The following is a 17,276-nucleotide window of genomic DNA, read 5'->3' on the forward strand; positions in this document are numbered from 1 at the left end:
CAGCTCATGGCACAGGAAAAGAGCCCAAATTAAAGCTTTTTAAAGCTCCAAATGGGTCCTGAGCAGTGCACACAACAGTGACTTCAACATGTAGAGATTCAGCATCTCTGCAGGAAGAAACAAACTCCATCACTGCTGGGCTTCACCTCAAAAACCCAAAATGCACAAAAATGAAAATACCTGGGAAAAGTATTGGAGAGGAGTATCCACAAAGATTTGATATCAATTACTATGCTGGAGCATTCCATTCAACAAAAACATCTCCAGCAAAGCAGAAAGACAGCAGAGCTTGACAACAGACAAATAGATGGCAGGAAGAAAAAACAAAGAGGAAAAATGGGGGAAAAAAATCAGCTTTCTCAAAGGAAATACTAAGAAAGGTTAAATCCTGACAGGTTCTGTGAGAAAAATCTCACTAAGACACAGGAACAACCATGTTTCTTCTCAAAGACAGCAGGAGCAGGCAGCTTCCAACAAGCTGTAAGCAACCTAAGTATTACAAATGCTCAAAATAAGGCAGTAGCAGAAAAACTAAATGCATTTTCCTACACTGATGTTCACCAGGAAGGAGCTCAGAGAGCTCATGGAGACACAGGGGGGAAATCTCAACCTCATTAAGAGCTTCTGCTTATACACAAACAAAAGGAACAACAAATCACCAGGGCCAGACAGCTCCCAGAGCTGTCCCAGGTGGAATTGCTGCTCTATTCTGTGTGTAAATCCTCATCTGGAACTGTCAGATCCAGCCCATGTGATGCCAGCTCTTAGGAAGGGCTCCAGGAAACTGGGCCCAGGAAACTGCTGGTAAGTTTGTTGGCTAGGCTGAGCAGAACAAGAGAAACTGCACCAGCCATGAATTAACCTGTGAGTGCATCAGTTCTGGTGCTGAAGCACGAGCAGGGCTCCTGTGAGGGAGGGGATGACTCAGGTATCTGGGTGGAGGTGCCAGCAGGGATCTCAAACCATGCACTGCATGTTTGGAAACCCACAGCAACCATCCAGTAAGGGCTCCTCAGAAAACTAAACTGGCCTAGGAGGGATGGGAACAACCAGTCCTTAACATGAACAAAAAGCTGCCACTGACAGCCTGCCCTGACTGCTGTCCCCTCACAGCCCAGCTGAGTTCAGAACTGCTTTCTCTCTCCAAACTGCACCAGGAATCCTCAAGGTAGAAGCAGGACACAGGAACTGAGGATGGTGCCACTCCCCAAAGCCTTACACACACACAGTGCATGGCCTTGTGTGAACTCCTGCAGCACTGAGCACTGACTCATCCCTGCCCAGCTCCCGGGGTGCACAAAGGGAAGTGTGAGAGGATGATCAGCAGCACCCTGGGGTTCAGCCATCTCCTGGCTCCAAGGGCAAACTCCAGCTCTACACCCCCAGAGCAGCTGGAGCAGAGACCTCTGTGCAGGTATCACCAAAACCCCCCTGAGCAGGCAGCTGTGCTGAGGGAGCTGAGCCAGGGAGCTGCAGCCAGGGCTGGCTCCAGGGATCTGCAATGCAGCAGCAGCTGCAGCCCCAGCACTGCCCAGCTCCCCGTGCTCCACCTGACACTGCTCCATCTGCAGCATCTGCTCCCAGGCAAACACACCCTGAAGGTGTGAGAGCACCAGGAATAAACAGCTCCCAGGGGAATGGGAACAGCCAGAACCACATCCAGCCTGCTCAGCCAGCACATCCCGGGGCACTGCTCCCTGCAGGCTGCCAAAAATGCCAGGAGAGGCTTCTGGAAGCAAAAGGAACACAGCAGGCTGCAGGTCTGGCAGCTGGGTCCCTCCAGGACATCCATACTGGAGGAAATTAAAGTTTGTATAATGCATGAGGTACAAAGCTCAGTTCAGGTATTTTTGTAACTTAATTATTTTGGAAAAAAATCAACCTGGTGAAAACCATACTTTGAAAAGATCAGGACACTTTTCTGCCCCAGCAGACCCTTTTCCCTCCTTCTGACTCTTAAAGTTCTGCTTGTTTAGGGGGTGGTTTTGTTCGGTTTTGCCATTTTATACACCAGCTGGACAGGTCCCAGGGCAGCAGAGCAGACTGACAGCACAGGCAGGCAGGCCCTAAACACATCCCTGTATTCCTGCAGGTCAGCATCACTGCAGAGTACACCTAGGGCAGGTATTTTATATAAGGCCTGGGCATATCATTCAGTATCTCCTTTGACTTTTTTCCCATCTTTCAAACTTGAGCCCTTCTGCCTTGTGCTGCACATGATATTCCTTTTCAGCTGAAATTAATGACTTCTGTCTACAACCTACATACTAAAATCTGTCAGAGCTTCCCTAAAGCTGCAGCAAAGCAAAGAATCTGAGTATGTGAATTGGCTTCTTGTAATACAAAACCCTTCTGTGTGGGCTGAGCTGAAAAATTCATGTGTTTTCCACCTAACAGAAGTAAACCCCAGAGTCAGGTTCCATCAGCCACCCCAGAACTGCAATTAAAGAATCCAGCTTGTTGTGCCCACACTCTGGCTGCTTCTTCCTTTTGTTCTCATGCATGAAAATACTGAGAAGAAGAGAGAGAGCTCTCCTGGCTCTGCTCAGCACACCCATGTGATGTGAAAGTGAGAAGATGCCCCAAGGAACACAATAAAATGATAAAAACATTTTAAAATAGTTCAAATATTCTCACTATGTAACAGGAACAACAGCAAAACCAAAACAAACAAAAAATATTGCAAAAAAGTACTTGTTAAAATAATTATTCTGTTAGTGAAGCAGATGCAGCTCCCAAGAAAGAAATGCTTCAGTGAAAGTCACCCTTCTTCCAGCACCTCCCATTTCCAGAAACAGAAATTCTGAACGTTCTGATCTCCAAAGACACTGAAGTCTTGTTAATCAAACTGCTGTGTTCACCTTTCCAAACCTGAAAGTCATTCCCCCTCCATCCAAATTTGAAAGCAATTCCTTAGTGGTTAAAAGCTGAGAGAGCAGGAGTGCACACTTACTGGCCAGACTGGAAGTCCTTGTCGTTCACCACAGCACAGTTGGTCAGGGACAGCTCATCAGTGGGACACCTCGCTGCTTGCATCGGCTGCAGGAGAGGGGTGGGAAAAAGGCAAATTAAATTCTAGTTTTGCTTTATCAAGCCAAGCCTCGAGACTTCTGCAAAACCACAAAGCACCAAAGAGGTTTCCTGAGTCCTGGCACACTCTGAGAGTCACTGGAACCAACAAGCTCCTCTTCCAGGCTTCTCCAAACATTTGCACATGCCACAAGTACTGTATCCCAAAGCTCTGAATTTTGGTACTTTGTAATTTCTACCCTACCTAGATAAATACTTTAAAATTACCTGTAAGGCAAACACTGTTAACTTGCAAGAGAAGCCTGGCACTCTGAAGCTTCCCCAAATGCTGCCCCAAGGCAGCAGGAAACCAGCACTCCCTGGAAGGTGTTTCTTGCCCAGGGACAGGACTCTGGGATATTCTGAAAGCTCTAAGGGAAAGCAGCCTACAGCCAGAGCAGCTCCTCTCTAACCCTGCCTCACAGTGCTGGGCTGGGTCACAGAGCCCATGTGGAGAGAAAGGGAGGGATGAAGATGTGACCTCCCCTCTTCCCTGAATGTAACTGAGAAAACTGGAATTTCAGCATATCCATTGTGCATAAACCCCTTCACCCAGAGCATGCAGGGCAGCACTGAGAGCCCACAGGAAGGTTTAACCTCAGCCAACTGCTATCCAACCCCACAACCCCTGTGTGTCACTTCTCAGAAGAAAATCACATGTGAGTATGTTCCACTCTATAGGAAACATCCCAGATCCACAACACAAAGTAGGTAAAATAGTTAATTCCAGCCTATCACTATGAAAAAAATTACTGCAACAAATTTTGAGGGGGAGTCCTCCCCCTCCTTTTATTCTTTAACGTCAGAGGACCAATCCTTTTTCAAGAGTATCTGTTCATTTTCGTCCCTTCCACTGTTACTCATCAATCAGCAATTAAAAACTGAAATAGCAGCACTCCCAGCCTAAGCTCCCTATTCCCATCATGAGGCAGGATGGAGCAGGGGGAGCACAGCAGAGGAACCTCAGCCACATTCTACACCCCCAACCCACCTGCTCCTGCGGAATTATACCACAAAACCACAAAACAATGGTTCAGTGATGAAAATGGGATCAAAATGCCTGCAGAAGGGATGGAAAAGGCAGGATTTATCTATCATTAGCTGCGGACTGAAGAAATGTCATTTGGGGAAAAGCTAAACTTGCCCCCCAAGGTGTCATTTCGAGAATCAAAGCACAGCTACCTCTGTCAGATACAAATTTGCAGGCAGAGCAACAGAAACTATTTGACAGTGTCAACCCATTGCCAAAAGTAATTCAGGAGGGATTTTCTCTTAAAACACCTTTAAATCCCAGCAGCAAGCACAGGAAACGCACTGATCCCAACACACACATCTAAATCATTCCCCAGGAGTTACTGCCCTGCTCAGCCTTCCTCCCCCAGCCCCTCTGGGAACAAGAATCAGAGAAATTCTCCTCCAGTGTGGCCTGCAGCCAGCCTGCCCTAAAGTTCAGATCAACTTTCATGGCACAACATGATTTATGTCAAGTACTTGCTATTTAGAAAAGGATCAACTCATTACTTTTCCTGAATAATGCTCAATTGCCCTTGACATATGTGACAAACAAAAAAAAATTCCATTTTCAGGCCTGAAGCAGATTTATCTACCTGAATGCTGAGTGTAATAAAAGGCTCAAACGTTCAATGCTGAGTGTAATAAAAGACTCAAATGTTATTGCAATAAAATATATGACATCAGTGGATTGATGAGACACACAACCTGTGTGCTGAGGCCCTGGGCTTGGGGCATTCACAGCCAACATTCACCACGTTATCACTCCTCCCATCTGCAGGGCACGGGTTTGTGAAGGACATGCCCTGCTAAAACGCATTACAGGGGATATTGCTGGAGAAAAGTGGACACAGAGCTCCTGGATTAAACCTTTTTACAGCACTAGTCCTCAAGTGCATTTTTAATCCTCAGTGACAAACTGCTTCCTACACGCAGCGAGCGCCCGGCCAAGCTCTGCTCCCGGCTGCACTGGAAACACGTGCTGGAGGAAATGCAGGAATAGCAGGGGATGCATTCCAAATCCAGCAGCACTGCAAGCTCTGCAGCAGAGCAGAGATGATGGCAAAACACCCTTGGGTGTCTGACACGTGAAATTACGTGGCTGCAGCACCCCAGAGCTCCCCCTCCTCCTGGGCTGTCAGGCAGGAGCCCATCTCTCCCTGGCAATGACCAACACCTCAGGCAGCATCTCTGCTCCCAAGCCCTCCACTACACACCCTCCTCAAACTTCAAGATTTTGCAGATCTTCAGAACATCATATTCTGAAAAGGTTTTAACATCACACAGCTGCAAGACAGGGGTGTCACTCCCGGGCATGGAGTTCCACAAGGGTGCAAGGGACAACTTGGGAACTCTGGTCATGGAAAAGGTGACAATTAAACTGGAAATCAGGCAGGCAGGAAGGAGGAACATGCTGTTGTGGGGAGCTGCAGGGGCTTCCCCTTACCTGTCCTCCCCACAGAGCTCATATCCCAGAGCTGCTGCTGCCAGGGATGGATCCCTGTCTCTGTCAAGCAGCTGAGCTGTCACAGCCAGGACACGGGCACAGGTTGCTCCTCAGGAAGTTTTCCTGGCATAAATGCAGCAGTGCAGGGCTGGAACACATGGCTGGCATGTGCCAGTGGTGCTGCTGTCAGGAACACTTTCAGTTCTCCCCCCTCTCTGCCATCCCAGTGCCAGCACTAACACAGGGTACAGGGGCAGAAAAATCCCTGTGAGTATTCCTAGGAATCTCAAAGTAGATTTACACAAACTGATTTTAAGCAAACCGGCAGGTTTGGCTGGCCACCACCCAAGACAGCTCTAACAAACCAGAGAGCAAGCTCCTGCAGGTGACAGCACATGGCAGCTGCTGCAGCCACCCCCTGGCACTGCCAGCCTGGAGGTGACCACACACCCTCACTGCTGCTGCAGCATCCACATCCACAACACAGATAGATTTGGCTTGAAGAAGGAAAATTGGGGTTAAATTAGGCAAAAGAATCTTCCCTGCCTCCAGGTATTGTCCTGGTTTGTGCAAAGAGGAGATTCCAAGGACAGCACAGTCCTCAGGAGGTGACTGCACACTGCTAAAGCATCCCCAGCTACAGCCTCCAGCACCAGGCAGGCAGGACCTGCTATCAAACACAGCCTGTTCTGCCATTCCCTCTGTTTGTCAAGAGGAAAACAAGATAATCCACTCATTAAATCACTGATTTTATCACCACCACTGATAAATCTCACTCTGAGAGACAAATGTGAAGGACTCTGACACTGAAACGTTGCCTCAAAACCCAGAAGACTTAATGATGCTGACATACTTTATTTTTACAAAGAAAGTTACCCTGAAGAACAAACAGCTACATTATAGAAACAATCACCACAACATCTGATCTTTCAGAGATTTTTTTTTTCCAAAGCTGCAAGGATTCATTTTCCTCCACAGAAAACAAGAAACTCACATGTTCACAAAATCACAGAATAGTTGGGGTTGGAAGGGCCCTCTGGAGATCATCCATTCCCAGCCCCTGCCAAAGCCCAGAAAGTGGTGCTGCTATTTGGGTACTTTCACACATACATAAACCACACCTTTTGTGGTTTGTCAATTCACCTCTTGTGAATCATTAAGGCTGATGGTAGAGGAAGCCAAGCAAAAACACGTTTCTCACAGATACAAGGTGGTGGTAATGACTGAAGTGCACTGCTGACAGCTGGTACTGAGAGCTGAAACATTAAGTGCTAAGGCAGAGATGCTCCTCATCCAAGACATCTGAACTCATTTCATTTCCCAATGCTGAGCAAGAGATTATGAAACAGTCTCTAAGGCTGAGGCAGGCTTGGTTCTGTGCCCTGTTCTCACATGGTTTGTACAAGACAAATATTGTTCAAATTGTATGTTTAAAATTCTCCTGTGTGTAAGTCAGACACTGACACACATCCCATGCACGTGCAGCTGCACTGAGATGGGATCCCTGCCCCAAACAGCACCCAAACTTTCCTTTAACAGCTGCTGGGCACCAGAGCCCAGAGCCTCGTGACCCAAAGAGGGCAGAGCCACCTGTGCAGGTGAATTCCTGGGAAGCAGAGGTGCCTCTGGGAGCTGTGTGGAAGCACAGCTGACTCCAAATCAAACACTCCCTCACCACCACGAGCCTGACAAAATGAAGTTTGAATACTGACAGGAAGAATTATGATGTCAAAGGAGCTCTGAAGATAAACAGGGAACTGACACGATGAATCACAGATCCTGCTCATTATCCAGAGTGTGCTCCTGACAGGAAACACTCACCAGGCTCTGATTTATCTCCAGATCCAAGGGACACCAGGACCTGAGGTGGACAGGCCACCTCTGGCTGCACACAGGGGACAAGCAGCAGCTCCAGCAGGAGGAAGAGCTGCAGAGCTGGCTCAGCACCAAGCAAGCTCCAGCACAGGGAAGCCCCAGGACTGTGCCTGCTCTCTACACCCATAACACACCACAGAGCTGAGCAACAACTCAAGGACACAAGAAATGGGCATAAAATAGCAACAGCAGCAGAGTTCCTGGCTGGCAGGTAAGAGTGGACACCTGACCTGGAGGAGAAGCTGGATCTGTGACAGGGGGAAACAGTAAAGACAAAACCAAGGCTCCTCTAAATATTACAATTCTGTAATCTTCATAAAAGGAATGACAACTTGATGTCACCATCAGGGACCAGACTCAGGAACACAAGTTGTCCTAAATGCTCTGGTTCTAAATAATTTTAAAAATTAACTAAGTTTAGTAGCTTGCAGAGGGTTTTTCTGGACCTGACAAAAAATATTGAATAAAGCTTCCATATTTCTGCAGCCCAAGAGGAGATCAACCTACAAGGAACGTTTTGGTCCAGCAGGCCTGGCCAGACAGACCCTGCACAGACCTTTCCAGACCTGCAGGGGCTGTGCTGGCAGGATAAACTGCTGTCCCTGGAACACACAGCCCTGACTCCCTGCTCATTCCACCTGCTCCATGTGCCCTTATTTGTTTGCTGGAAGCTTTTATTCTCTTCAGGAAGGAGCTGTATTCTCTCAACAACAAACTCAGAAATACCAATTTTCTTCTCCTAATAAAAAGGAATGCATTGGGAAGCTAAATCTCAGAACTAATATTGGTATTTTAGACAAAGGCAAGGAACACTGAGTGAGCTGCCACCAAGGCAGCCCCAGAGACGCCTGGATGAGATGGATCCCTCCTTCCCACCCTGGGAATCACCTCCCAGCTCTCCCCAGCACAGACAGCAGCAGACAGCACACACTCTTCACTGGGCACTCCTTATCAAACACTCCACACATTTCCCAGTTCCTCTCTGAGAGCAGCCCTGTGTTCTCTGGGCCTGAATGCAGAAATTAGTGCCCATGCTGGCACTCCAGAGCTGCTGTATCAGGGCAGAAGGGCCTCTCCACAACAAAGGATACTGGGTTTGACTGCTGCTTCCCTTTGTTTGCAAAGTTCAAATGAACTCACATCTGCAGGGGCGGCTCTGTCACTCCAAGGCTGTTTACTGCACTTAACGAGGCGCTCACAGCTTTGGGAATAGCTCTGCTATTGCCAGAGAGTTTCTTTCACAGAAAGACAATTTACAGTCCCAAGAACAGAGTTCCAAGGGTCTGCCTGATCCAACAAAGAAACGAGTGCTAAATGAGAGCTTCTCCAAGCAGAGCAGCTACAGTCAAAGGACAGAGGCTGCTCTGCCCAAAGATGTCCTTCTCCAGCTGAGCTCTTACAATATGGTCAGTAAGGGATTTTAGGAAATACACCTGTACCTGTGCCACAGAACCAGGGAGCTGCTCTCTGGCAGCTCAGCAGGAACAGCAGCTCCACCTTCCTATTAAGCAATAATGACCCAGGATGTGCATTTTAATTAACACATCCATTTTTTGAGTGGATGTTGCCTCACATTCCTTTCTCAGGCCAGGATAATCAACAGTTTAATTACAGGGAATTGTTGCTTGCTGTGCTGCATCTAAACATCTCTCAAAAATGCCAAGGGAATGAAGCACCACCCCACCAGAGTATGCTGTGGGCTTGGGATGCAGGTCACAGATGAGCAGTGAGGACACCTCATGGATGCAAATTTCATCCCATTTATTTAGAAAAGTTACCCAACAGCAAAGGGACAATGTGAATATATGCTAATGTTAAAAATATCCCCCTTGGAATTTGCCCTGTGAAAGCCCAGGATGCTGTCCCTGAGGATTTACAGCCCAGCCCAGCCCTGACACAGGGCAGCACCTGGCACTGAACTTGCCAGGACTGGGATGTTCCAAACACCACCCAGCCACCAGCAGCTTCAGATGCAGCAGCTTGCAAGCATTGCTCTATTTTTTACAGAAAAAGCACATGACACAACTCCAGGGCATTAATTACTCCAGATTTTTTTTACAGAAGGTCATTGCTTTATTGCATCCCAGGAGAGCAGAGAAATGTGTTAAATCTTTTCATCCTTCAAACCTCTGACCTCCCTGAGGGCAGGAGGTGCCTGCACAGGAAGGAGCAGAGCAGCAGTGCCCGAGGAGCTGCATTCCCAGCCCTGCTTCATGAGCAGCAGCACCATCAGCTGCCTCAGACACACTTCCAGGGCACTGCCACAAGCTCTTCCATTCATTTTAGTAACTGGGTTTCTTGATTGATTTTTTCTGTTCACAGACCTTCTCCAACTCAGTTCTTCAACTCCTGGGGGGCTGCAAACCTTCTGATGGTCAATATGGGTGTTTCACCAGAAAACTGCTCTCTGCCAGAGAAGCTCCCTGATGAGACATCAGCATCCTGAACACTTTGTGCAGAGCCCCAGGCTGACCCTCATCCTCCAAAAGCCACTGCAGCTCCCAAGGTCTCTGTGCCACTGCTCAGGGGTGTCACTGCACCAGCTCTCCCTAAAGCTGCACTTGTGAGGGCACCTGAACATGTCCACCAACCCTGGATCAAAACAACATCACTCCATGACATGGGGACTTACATTTTAGCTGTTTTCATGTTAAAAAAAAAAAAATCAATGGTAATTTCACCACACTGAAACTAAGTGTGGTGGTGGATAATTCAGCAAAACAGAAGTGTCCCTACTTTCTAGGGACTGCTTTTCTGTGGACTCAAGCAGATCTGATTTTATGCCAGAACTTCTTCCAAATGCAGTCAGGGTTTATCCTGAGCCTCAGGGCCTTCTCCTGAATGACCTCTGAGACACAGAACCCAGAACAGGAGAGGAAAAAAATGATCTTCCTGTGCTCTGGAGGAAAAAAAAAAATTAAAAGTAATACTAAAGAAATTCATACTTTAAATGATTCTCAAAAAGACTCTCTGACTTTTTAAAATACTTTTTCTGACTAAAAAAAACTTATTACCCAAGTTTAATTATTCTGGAAGGTCCACATAATAGAGGATGTGTGACACACCAGCACCCCAAAAACTGGAGATGGAGAGGCAGCAATGGCATCTCCCTTTGGCAGTGACTCTTTAAGCACAAGCTAAGGACACTTTGCTTCTGCAACACTGAGCCAAGCAACAAATTATGTACTCAAAGATGACAGGGCCACATATCCCACAGCCACAAACATTCACATGGTCATCAGAATTTTATTCTAAATAATTTTAGAGTTTTTAACAAATTATGTGACTCTACTTTAAACAATTCAGCAATAATTTCATAAGTCCTGAAAGCAGGCCACAAGTTGATTAGTGATGATTTCTCAAGTTAGTTATGCGTTTGAAGAAGTGATCACAGAAACTGAGATTCAAAGAGAGTTTTCTCCCATTTCCCTGAAATATTGCTAAAAACCCATTTCTTCATATTACACACTAGGAAGTACTAAAAAAAACCTAAGTGACGATAGCAGGAACAGTACCAGGCTGCAAGAAGGAACTAAGTTGATTCATAAACTTTTTTTTAGTTGCCTGACTACGCCTGCATCTCTGAAGGCTGGTTCCATATGTTATCAGAAATCACCTTACAGCTTTAACCCATAAACATAAAGCTCAGCTCCCATTATTTCAAAGTCCTCACCAAGCCACCCACCCTAAAACCACATTGTCTGCATTTTAAGTAGTAGTAATTCAAACAAATAATAAGCCAAATATTATTAATTGGCTAGTGCTGTTTCAGGTATATTATATGGATTAAATGTTAGGAAGGAATTGTTCCCTGGGAGGGTGGGCAGGCCCTGGCACAGAGCAGCTGTGGCTGCCCTGGATCCCTGGCAGTGCCCAAGGCCAGGCTGGACAGGGCTGGGAGCAGCTGGGACAGTGGGAGGTGTCCCTGCCATGGCAGGGGTGGCACTGGGTGGGTTTAAGGTCCCTTCCAACCCAAACCAGTCTGGGATTCTGTGCTGGCTGTAGGAAGCACAAGAAAGCAGGGTTAGGTCAGCAATGCCTTTGGCAGCACAGAACACCAAGAGTGTCCTTCAGTCTGTCCTTCAGCACCTTCCCACTCCTGCTGCACCTCTGGTGTCACCAGATGCCAGCAGGACTCTGTGCTCAGCCTCAGGCTCTCCAGAGGAGTGACAGCACCACTCTGCAGAGTCAGACACCACCCAGTACCTGAGTGAATCCAAAACCATTTCCAACCCAACACAAAGAGAATCGCTTCTGACCCAGCAGGGCAGAGCCTGCTCCCACTGGGCTAAAAGCAGCACTGCTCAAACAGCAGAGGAACAAAAATGGGTGTGTTACACCAGAGACACCCCCTAAAACAGCCATGATTTCTAACCAGCAACTGTTACACAAGTGCAGCTATCACACATCTCACATCCCTTAAAGAAAAGCACACCAGTGTCTCTGCTGAGAGATCCTCACCAACAGGCCCACGAGCACCCCACACTGACAGGGTGTGTGCAACCCTGCTGCCACAGCAGCACTGACCCAGCAGCCCTGACCTGCTCCCTGCCCCACCCCAGCCCCATGCAGCTCTCCAGCCTGTGCAGACACAGAAATGCAGAAATGCAGCTTGTGCTGGATCCACAGCTTGACACTCACTGGAATGAGGCACAGAAATCACCTGGCCTTCCTAGATCCCTTTGGGAGCTAATTCCTGATGTAGTTCAAACCAGTTACAGACCAGGGAACTTCCAGGGGTGCCCTTGGCCCAAGAGGTCCATAACCACCACATGCAGCAGCTTCCCACCATTGCCTCTCCTGCAGATGCCTCACTGCTCAGCGTGCCTAATGATCCCCATGCAGAGACACAGAATAAATTATTACAGAAACAGCCATTATTTCTAATCATCATAAACTGTTTTTCCTGTAAACTTCAATCACTGCTAATCACCATCTCTTCCTTGCCATGGAGAGACCCAGTGCAATTAGGGGAGCCAGTAATGCACCCGAAACAGCATCACACAATTAATCAGACTTGGCTTATCATTCACCTGAATTATTCAAAATGTTACTAGAAGCTTAAATATTTTGTCTCTCTCTTCCATGAGGACAGCCATTCATTTCTCCCTGTGAGAATGTACATGCACAAATTGAATCACATGAGTCCAATAAAGGAGATTAAGCTCCAAATGGCATTGCAGAACAGATTTGCAGGGCAGGAAGAGTCACTGAAGCTCCTCTTCCCATCTTGCAGGTTGAAGCACCTGTTAAAAACGCTGACAACAGAACAGCACCTGTGCTCCAGCATCAGCCTCACCTGTTGTGCCTGGAGATATCACACACCTCCATCCTCCCACCAAGTGTTCTGTGTTTACCCCAGCACAGCTCTGGTGTCACAGCCTGAGCAGGAGCTGCTGCTGCTCCCCCTGCCCCCCATCCTCCCCAGCACTGCTGCTGGCCCACGGGCCAGCTGGAAGGAGCAGCAGCTCCCTTGTTAGCTCACATGGGAAGCAATCAAAGCATCAGACCCAGCTCGGAGAGTGAGGTGGAACACTCAGCTTAAGGACTCTCTTTGCAGCATTAAATAACCTGGTAGCTCTGCAACAACTGCATCTGCAGGCAGATCATGGGAACACTGAATATTAAGAAGCTTCCTGATAACCCAAGGAGGACATGAGCCATCCAACTGCAGTCAGGAGGTACCTAAGCATCAATCTTTCCTTTAAATTCACATAAATCCCCCTTTCCTTCACCAGGCTTCTAAGCTGGTCAAATAAAGGCAGATTTTCTCGGGTTTTTAGTAACAGTAAAGCTCAAAGCAGAAGAAGAAAGTTGAGGTTGATCCTTCTCCTTCCTCCCCACATCCCCAGTCACTAATCCCAGCACTCAGAGCCTGCACCAGGGTGTTCCTGAGGACACAGCTGGGAGGGCTCAGAGCAGCAGCAGGGCAGGACACTGCAGGTGGGTTGGGTTAGGCCCAGGGAGTCCCAGAACCACATCAGTGTGGGTAAAATGATCTCACCACTGACCAGAGCACTGGGCTCCTCTGCTGGGCAACAGAAAGCTGAAAAATGCCAGTCAAGGCTCACAGATTTCCCTGGGTTAGTGCCAAGGGTGAGATGAAGAAAAAATGGTGCAAGGAAGAAGGTGAGACCAGGAATCTGGAGCATGGACAGAGGAAAAGCTCTTAACCACAAAACGTGGGGCTTTTCTCAGTTACTCAGCACATTTCAGGGGTGGCACTGGAGCACCTGTGATGCACAGAACGCCAATGGGCCATATTTCTGAGTCCTGCTCTGCACCACAGCACTGCACCAGCTGCCCTCCCTCCAGCAGCCCAGCACAATGCAAAAACCACTTGGAAAACCAATCCCCCAGCATTTCAACCACTGAATTACTTGGCTTAGAGACAAGATTCCAGCCAGAAACAAGCACTAATGAAAAATGTGACTTTCCCAGGCTGATACACAGCAAAGCATGACTGAGCTCCTGGTAAAGAGCAGAGCAATCCAAACACATCCTGCAGCACCCAGACACCTGAAAAAGAGGGGATGTGCAGGCACCACAAGAAAAGGTTTCACAAACAAGGCTGGTTCTTCACATTTTAAAGACCTTCTGGCCACTTGCTGATGTGGTCTACCATTAATAAGGGATTTTTTTATTTTTTAAATTAATACAGAATAAAACTACTGCACAACCCTTAAGGTATTTCCACACAACAAAAGATGGACCCACATTATAAAACAGCACCTGGTTGGTTCCCTCAGGAGAAAATCTCTCCACATCCCCCTGCACCAAATAGTCACCAGAGCCTCACAGCACCTTTAGGGGACTCTAAAATCTTGCTGTACACCCCATGGAGACAGGGGCACCCCAGACCCACAGAGGCCCCTCAGGGAATCCCAAAATCCTGTCCCACATCCCAGAGCACCAAGGGATCCCTCCTGTCACAGCATCCCTAAAGGTCCCTGCCCATAGCCCACAGGGAGAGGGGTCACCAGAGCTTCACAGCACCCCAGGGCACTCTAAATCCTGAGAGTAGCACCAAGACACCCCTGGGCATCACTGCACCCTCAGGGAGCCCCACAACCCTGCCCCACACCATGGGGAGAGGCAGTTCCTGAGGAGCCCCAGACACTCATCCCACAGCACCAAGGGTGACCCCACAGCCCGTGAGCACACCCAGGGAACCCCAAACTCAGCTCTGCACCCCACGAGGCCACTGAACCCGAGGGAACCCTAAATCTGCCCCACACCCACCAGGAGAGGGGTCACCCTGCACTCACAGTGCTCCTGAGGGAACCCCCAGTCCTGTCCCACACCCCACACTGCCAAGGGACACCCGGCTCTCACTGCACCCCTGAGGGACCCCAAAATCCTCCCCACAAGGAGACGGGTCGCCCTTGCCCTGGCTCCTGAGGGAACCCCAGTCCCGTCCCACATGCCACATCACCAAGAAGCCACCTCAGCCTCTCGAAACCCCCGGGGAACACCAGGACAGGGGTCACCCCCCAGCCCCCCACACCACTGGGGGTGTCCGCAGCCTCACAGGACCGCCAGGAACCCCCACACCGCTGCGGCGAGGGGGTCACCACAGCCTCACAGCACTGCCGGGGGACCCCCCAGGGCTGAACGGCCTCCTGGCAGCGGGGCTGCGAGAAGCTCCCAGAGCCGCGGTGGCGCAGGGAGGAGCAGGAGCGGAGGAGGGAGCAGGGGATGGGCGATAGCGGCCGGTCCGTGTCCCCCCCACTTACCCGCCCCGCCATATTGCCGCAGCGCCGAACGACAGACCCTCCCCGCGGCCGCCAGGGGGCGGCGCAGCGCAGGCGCCGCGGCGCGCCGGGGCGGGGCCTCAAGGGCGGTGTGGCCACGCCCACTTCGACATTAAGGCTTTTCATTGGTTGCTCCGCCCGTCGCTCAAGGCAGTGACGGTTGCGTCACTGAACCACCCGCCCATCGGCAGGGCGGTGATGGGCGGGGCGTCCTGATGTCAGTCATGGCGAGAGCTGCGGGGATTGGACGATTGGGTGGGTGGGCGGGGCCAAAGTTCCGAATAGTCCCGGTATTGCCGGGGATCCGCGGGAGTGCCCGACTGGGAACGCGATGGCGACCCGAAGGGAGCTGGTCCCGGTCCTTGGACCGAGCGCCGTGGTGTGAGGATAAGCGAGGCTGGGGCGCCAAGCAATCCCTGCTCTAATTTTTTTAATTATTTCTATTTTGAGGTAGTTTTGATTAAACATTAATAATTTTTATAATAATTGTTCATAATTTTGTGCTAATATTATTATATTGATGATAATATTTACATTATATATTGTAGAGCGTATTGTATGTTGTAATATAATATTGATACAGGATGCTATTTTTTTATATATAATAAAGCATAATACTAATTTAATAATTTTAATTCTACCTTTTTTAATTAATTCTGTTTTAATTTAATTTTTAATCTGGCTTTGATTCTGTTCCTGCTCCAAAGAGGCCGCACAGCAGCAGTTGTAAAGCAGACATTGTGGTCTCCTTCGATGACACCTGATGGCTCAACTGTCTCCCTGCCGGGACTTGCCACTCGGCAGCAGCTGGCTGACAGTGATGGTTGTTTCTGTTTGTGATAACACAGGTGTGTGTGAGCCCGAGAGGCGCTGATGGGAGCTCAGAGCTGTCACAGCCGTGGCTCGTTCCTGGGGAGGGGGCTTGGTGCTCCCCCAGCCCATCACACCACGCAGTGTCTGCAGCTCTGCTCCTGCACAGCCAGGTCCTGCCTGGCACTGAGAGCTTCCAGCCAGGCTTTGGGATCCCTATGGCATCTGCTCTGGAGAAGCAGATCACACTGGGGGAGTGGTGCTGGGAGGTGACAATGGCTTCTTCACGGAGCTCATCCCTCTGTGTGAGGTTCAGCCAGAGATGAAATCCCTGCTGGGCTCTGTGGTTTGTGTTCTGAGGGAGGTGATGGCAAACACTCCAACCCCAAGGCTCAGTGGTGTCTGCAAAGCCAACCCAAACATCCTGGGAGCTTTAACACATTAGCAACCTGTCCCAGCAGCTTCCTGCGTGGGCTTTGACAGCATAATAAAATATTAATACTGATTGTAACTGCGGGTAACTGCCTTGAACAGGTACCAGAGTCAGCTGGGACCTAGAGGGGAATGCCAGGTCCATGGAAAACTGGCACTGAGGAGAATTTACCACACTGTGGTCAGTGCCCCAAACTGTGGATGTACCTCAGTGCACAGCACAGGCCTGAGGGGAAGAAGAAATGGGGTCAGTGCCTAAATCTGCTGTGGGCTGATCCCAGCAGTGCAAGGATTCATTTTCCTGCAGTGAGACCCTGTTGTCCCTGCCTGCAGCTGAGCAGTTCCACTGTCCCTCGACAGAAATCACTGTGCCAGCAAAACAGCACTGGGAAGAGGCTGTTAAATACTGCAAACACCTCCTGTGCTTCGAGGGGCAGCAGCCAGAGCCCAGCAGGTGACACCCTGAGTGGGCTGACACTGTTCTGCACAGCTGGAAAGGTGCCTGGCCAGGAGAATCACCCAGCAGAGAATTCTGTCTGAAGGACGAGTTTTGTGGGGGATTCTCACTGCTCTCAGCTTCCTAGATCTCTGCTCCATGGCATTAAGGGAGTCTCTTGCAGCAAGAAATGCAGGAAATGCAACATATGAATTTAGAGGGAAATAGCTGAGGGAGACAGTGAGGCAGTGGCCGTGCTACTCCGCTTCTCACCATTTCAAAAGGGGGAGAAAAACAAAGCAAAGCTCCCCCAAACCAAGCACAGAGGTCATACCAACTCCTCTGCAGATCTGGGACTAAGGGGGACCACAGCCCCTACCTGGCTGCTCCAGAGCCAGCCCCAAATCCCTGCCCACAGCCCTTCCCTGGGGCAGGGAGCAAG

The 17,276-nt window shown here is 49.2% G+C and overlaps 1 protein-coding gene across 2 annotated transcripts in view; it reads right to left on the reverse strand.

Annotated features, from left to right (window-relative positions):
* The window catches only part of NSF (N-ethylmaleimide sensitive factor, vesicle fusing ATPase), a 73,939-nt gene extending 58,724 nt beyond the window's left edge, over nt 1-15,215 (reverse strand). For both annotated transcript variants that reach the window (XM_033078833.1, XM_033078834.1), the window contains exons 1-2: nt 15,139-15,215; nt 2,954-3,039 (exon numbers count right to left, since the gene is read on the reverse strand). In XM_033078833.1, coding sequence (XP_032934724.1) covers nt 2,954-3,039; nt 15,139-15,150 — 98 coding nt within the window. In that variant the 5' untranslated portion in view covers nt 15,151-15,215. The remainder of the gene's footprint in view (nt 1-2,953; nt 3,040-15,138) is intronic.
* Nucleotides 15,216-17,276: the final 2,061 nt, after the last annotated feature.

Source organism: Catharus ustulatus, chromosome 23 (genome assembly GCF_009819885.2).
Source record: "Catharus ustulatus isolate bCatUst1 chromosome 23, bCatUst1.pri.v2, whole genome shotgun sequence".
Classification (NCBI taxonomy): domain Eukaryota; kingdom Metazoa; phylum Chordata; class Aves; order Passeriformes; family Turdidae; genus Catharus; species Catharus ustulatus.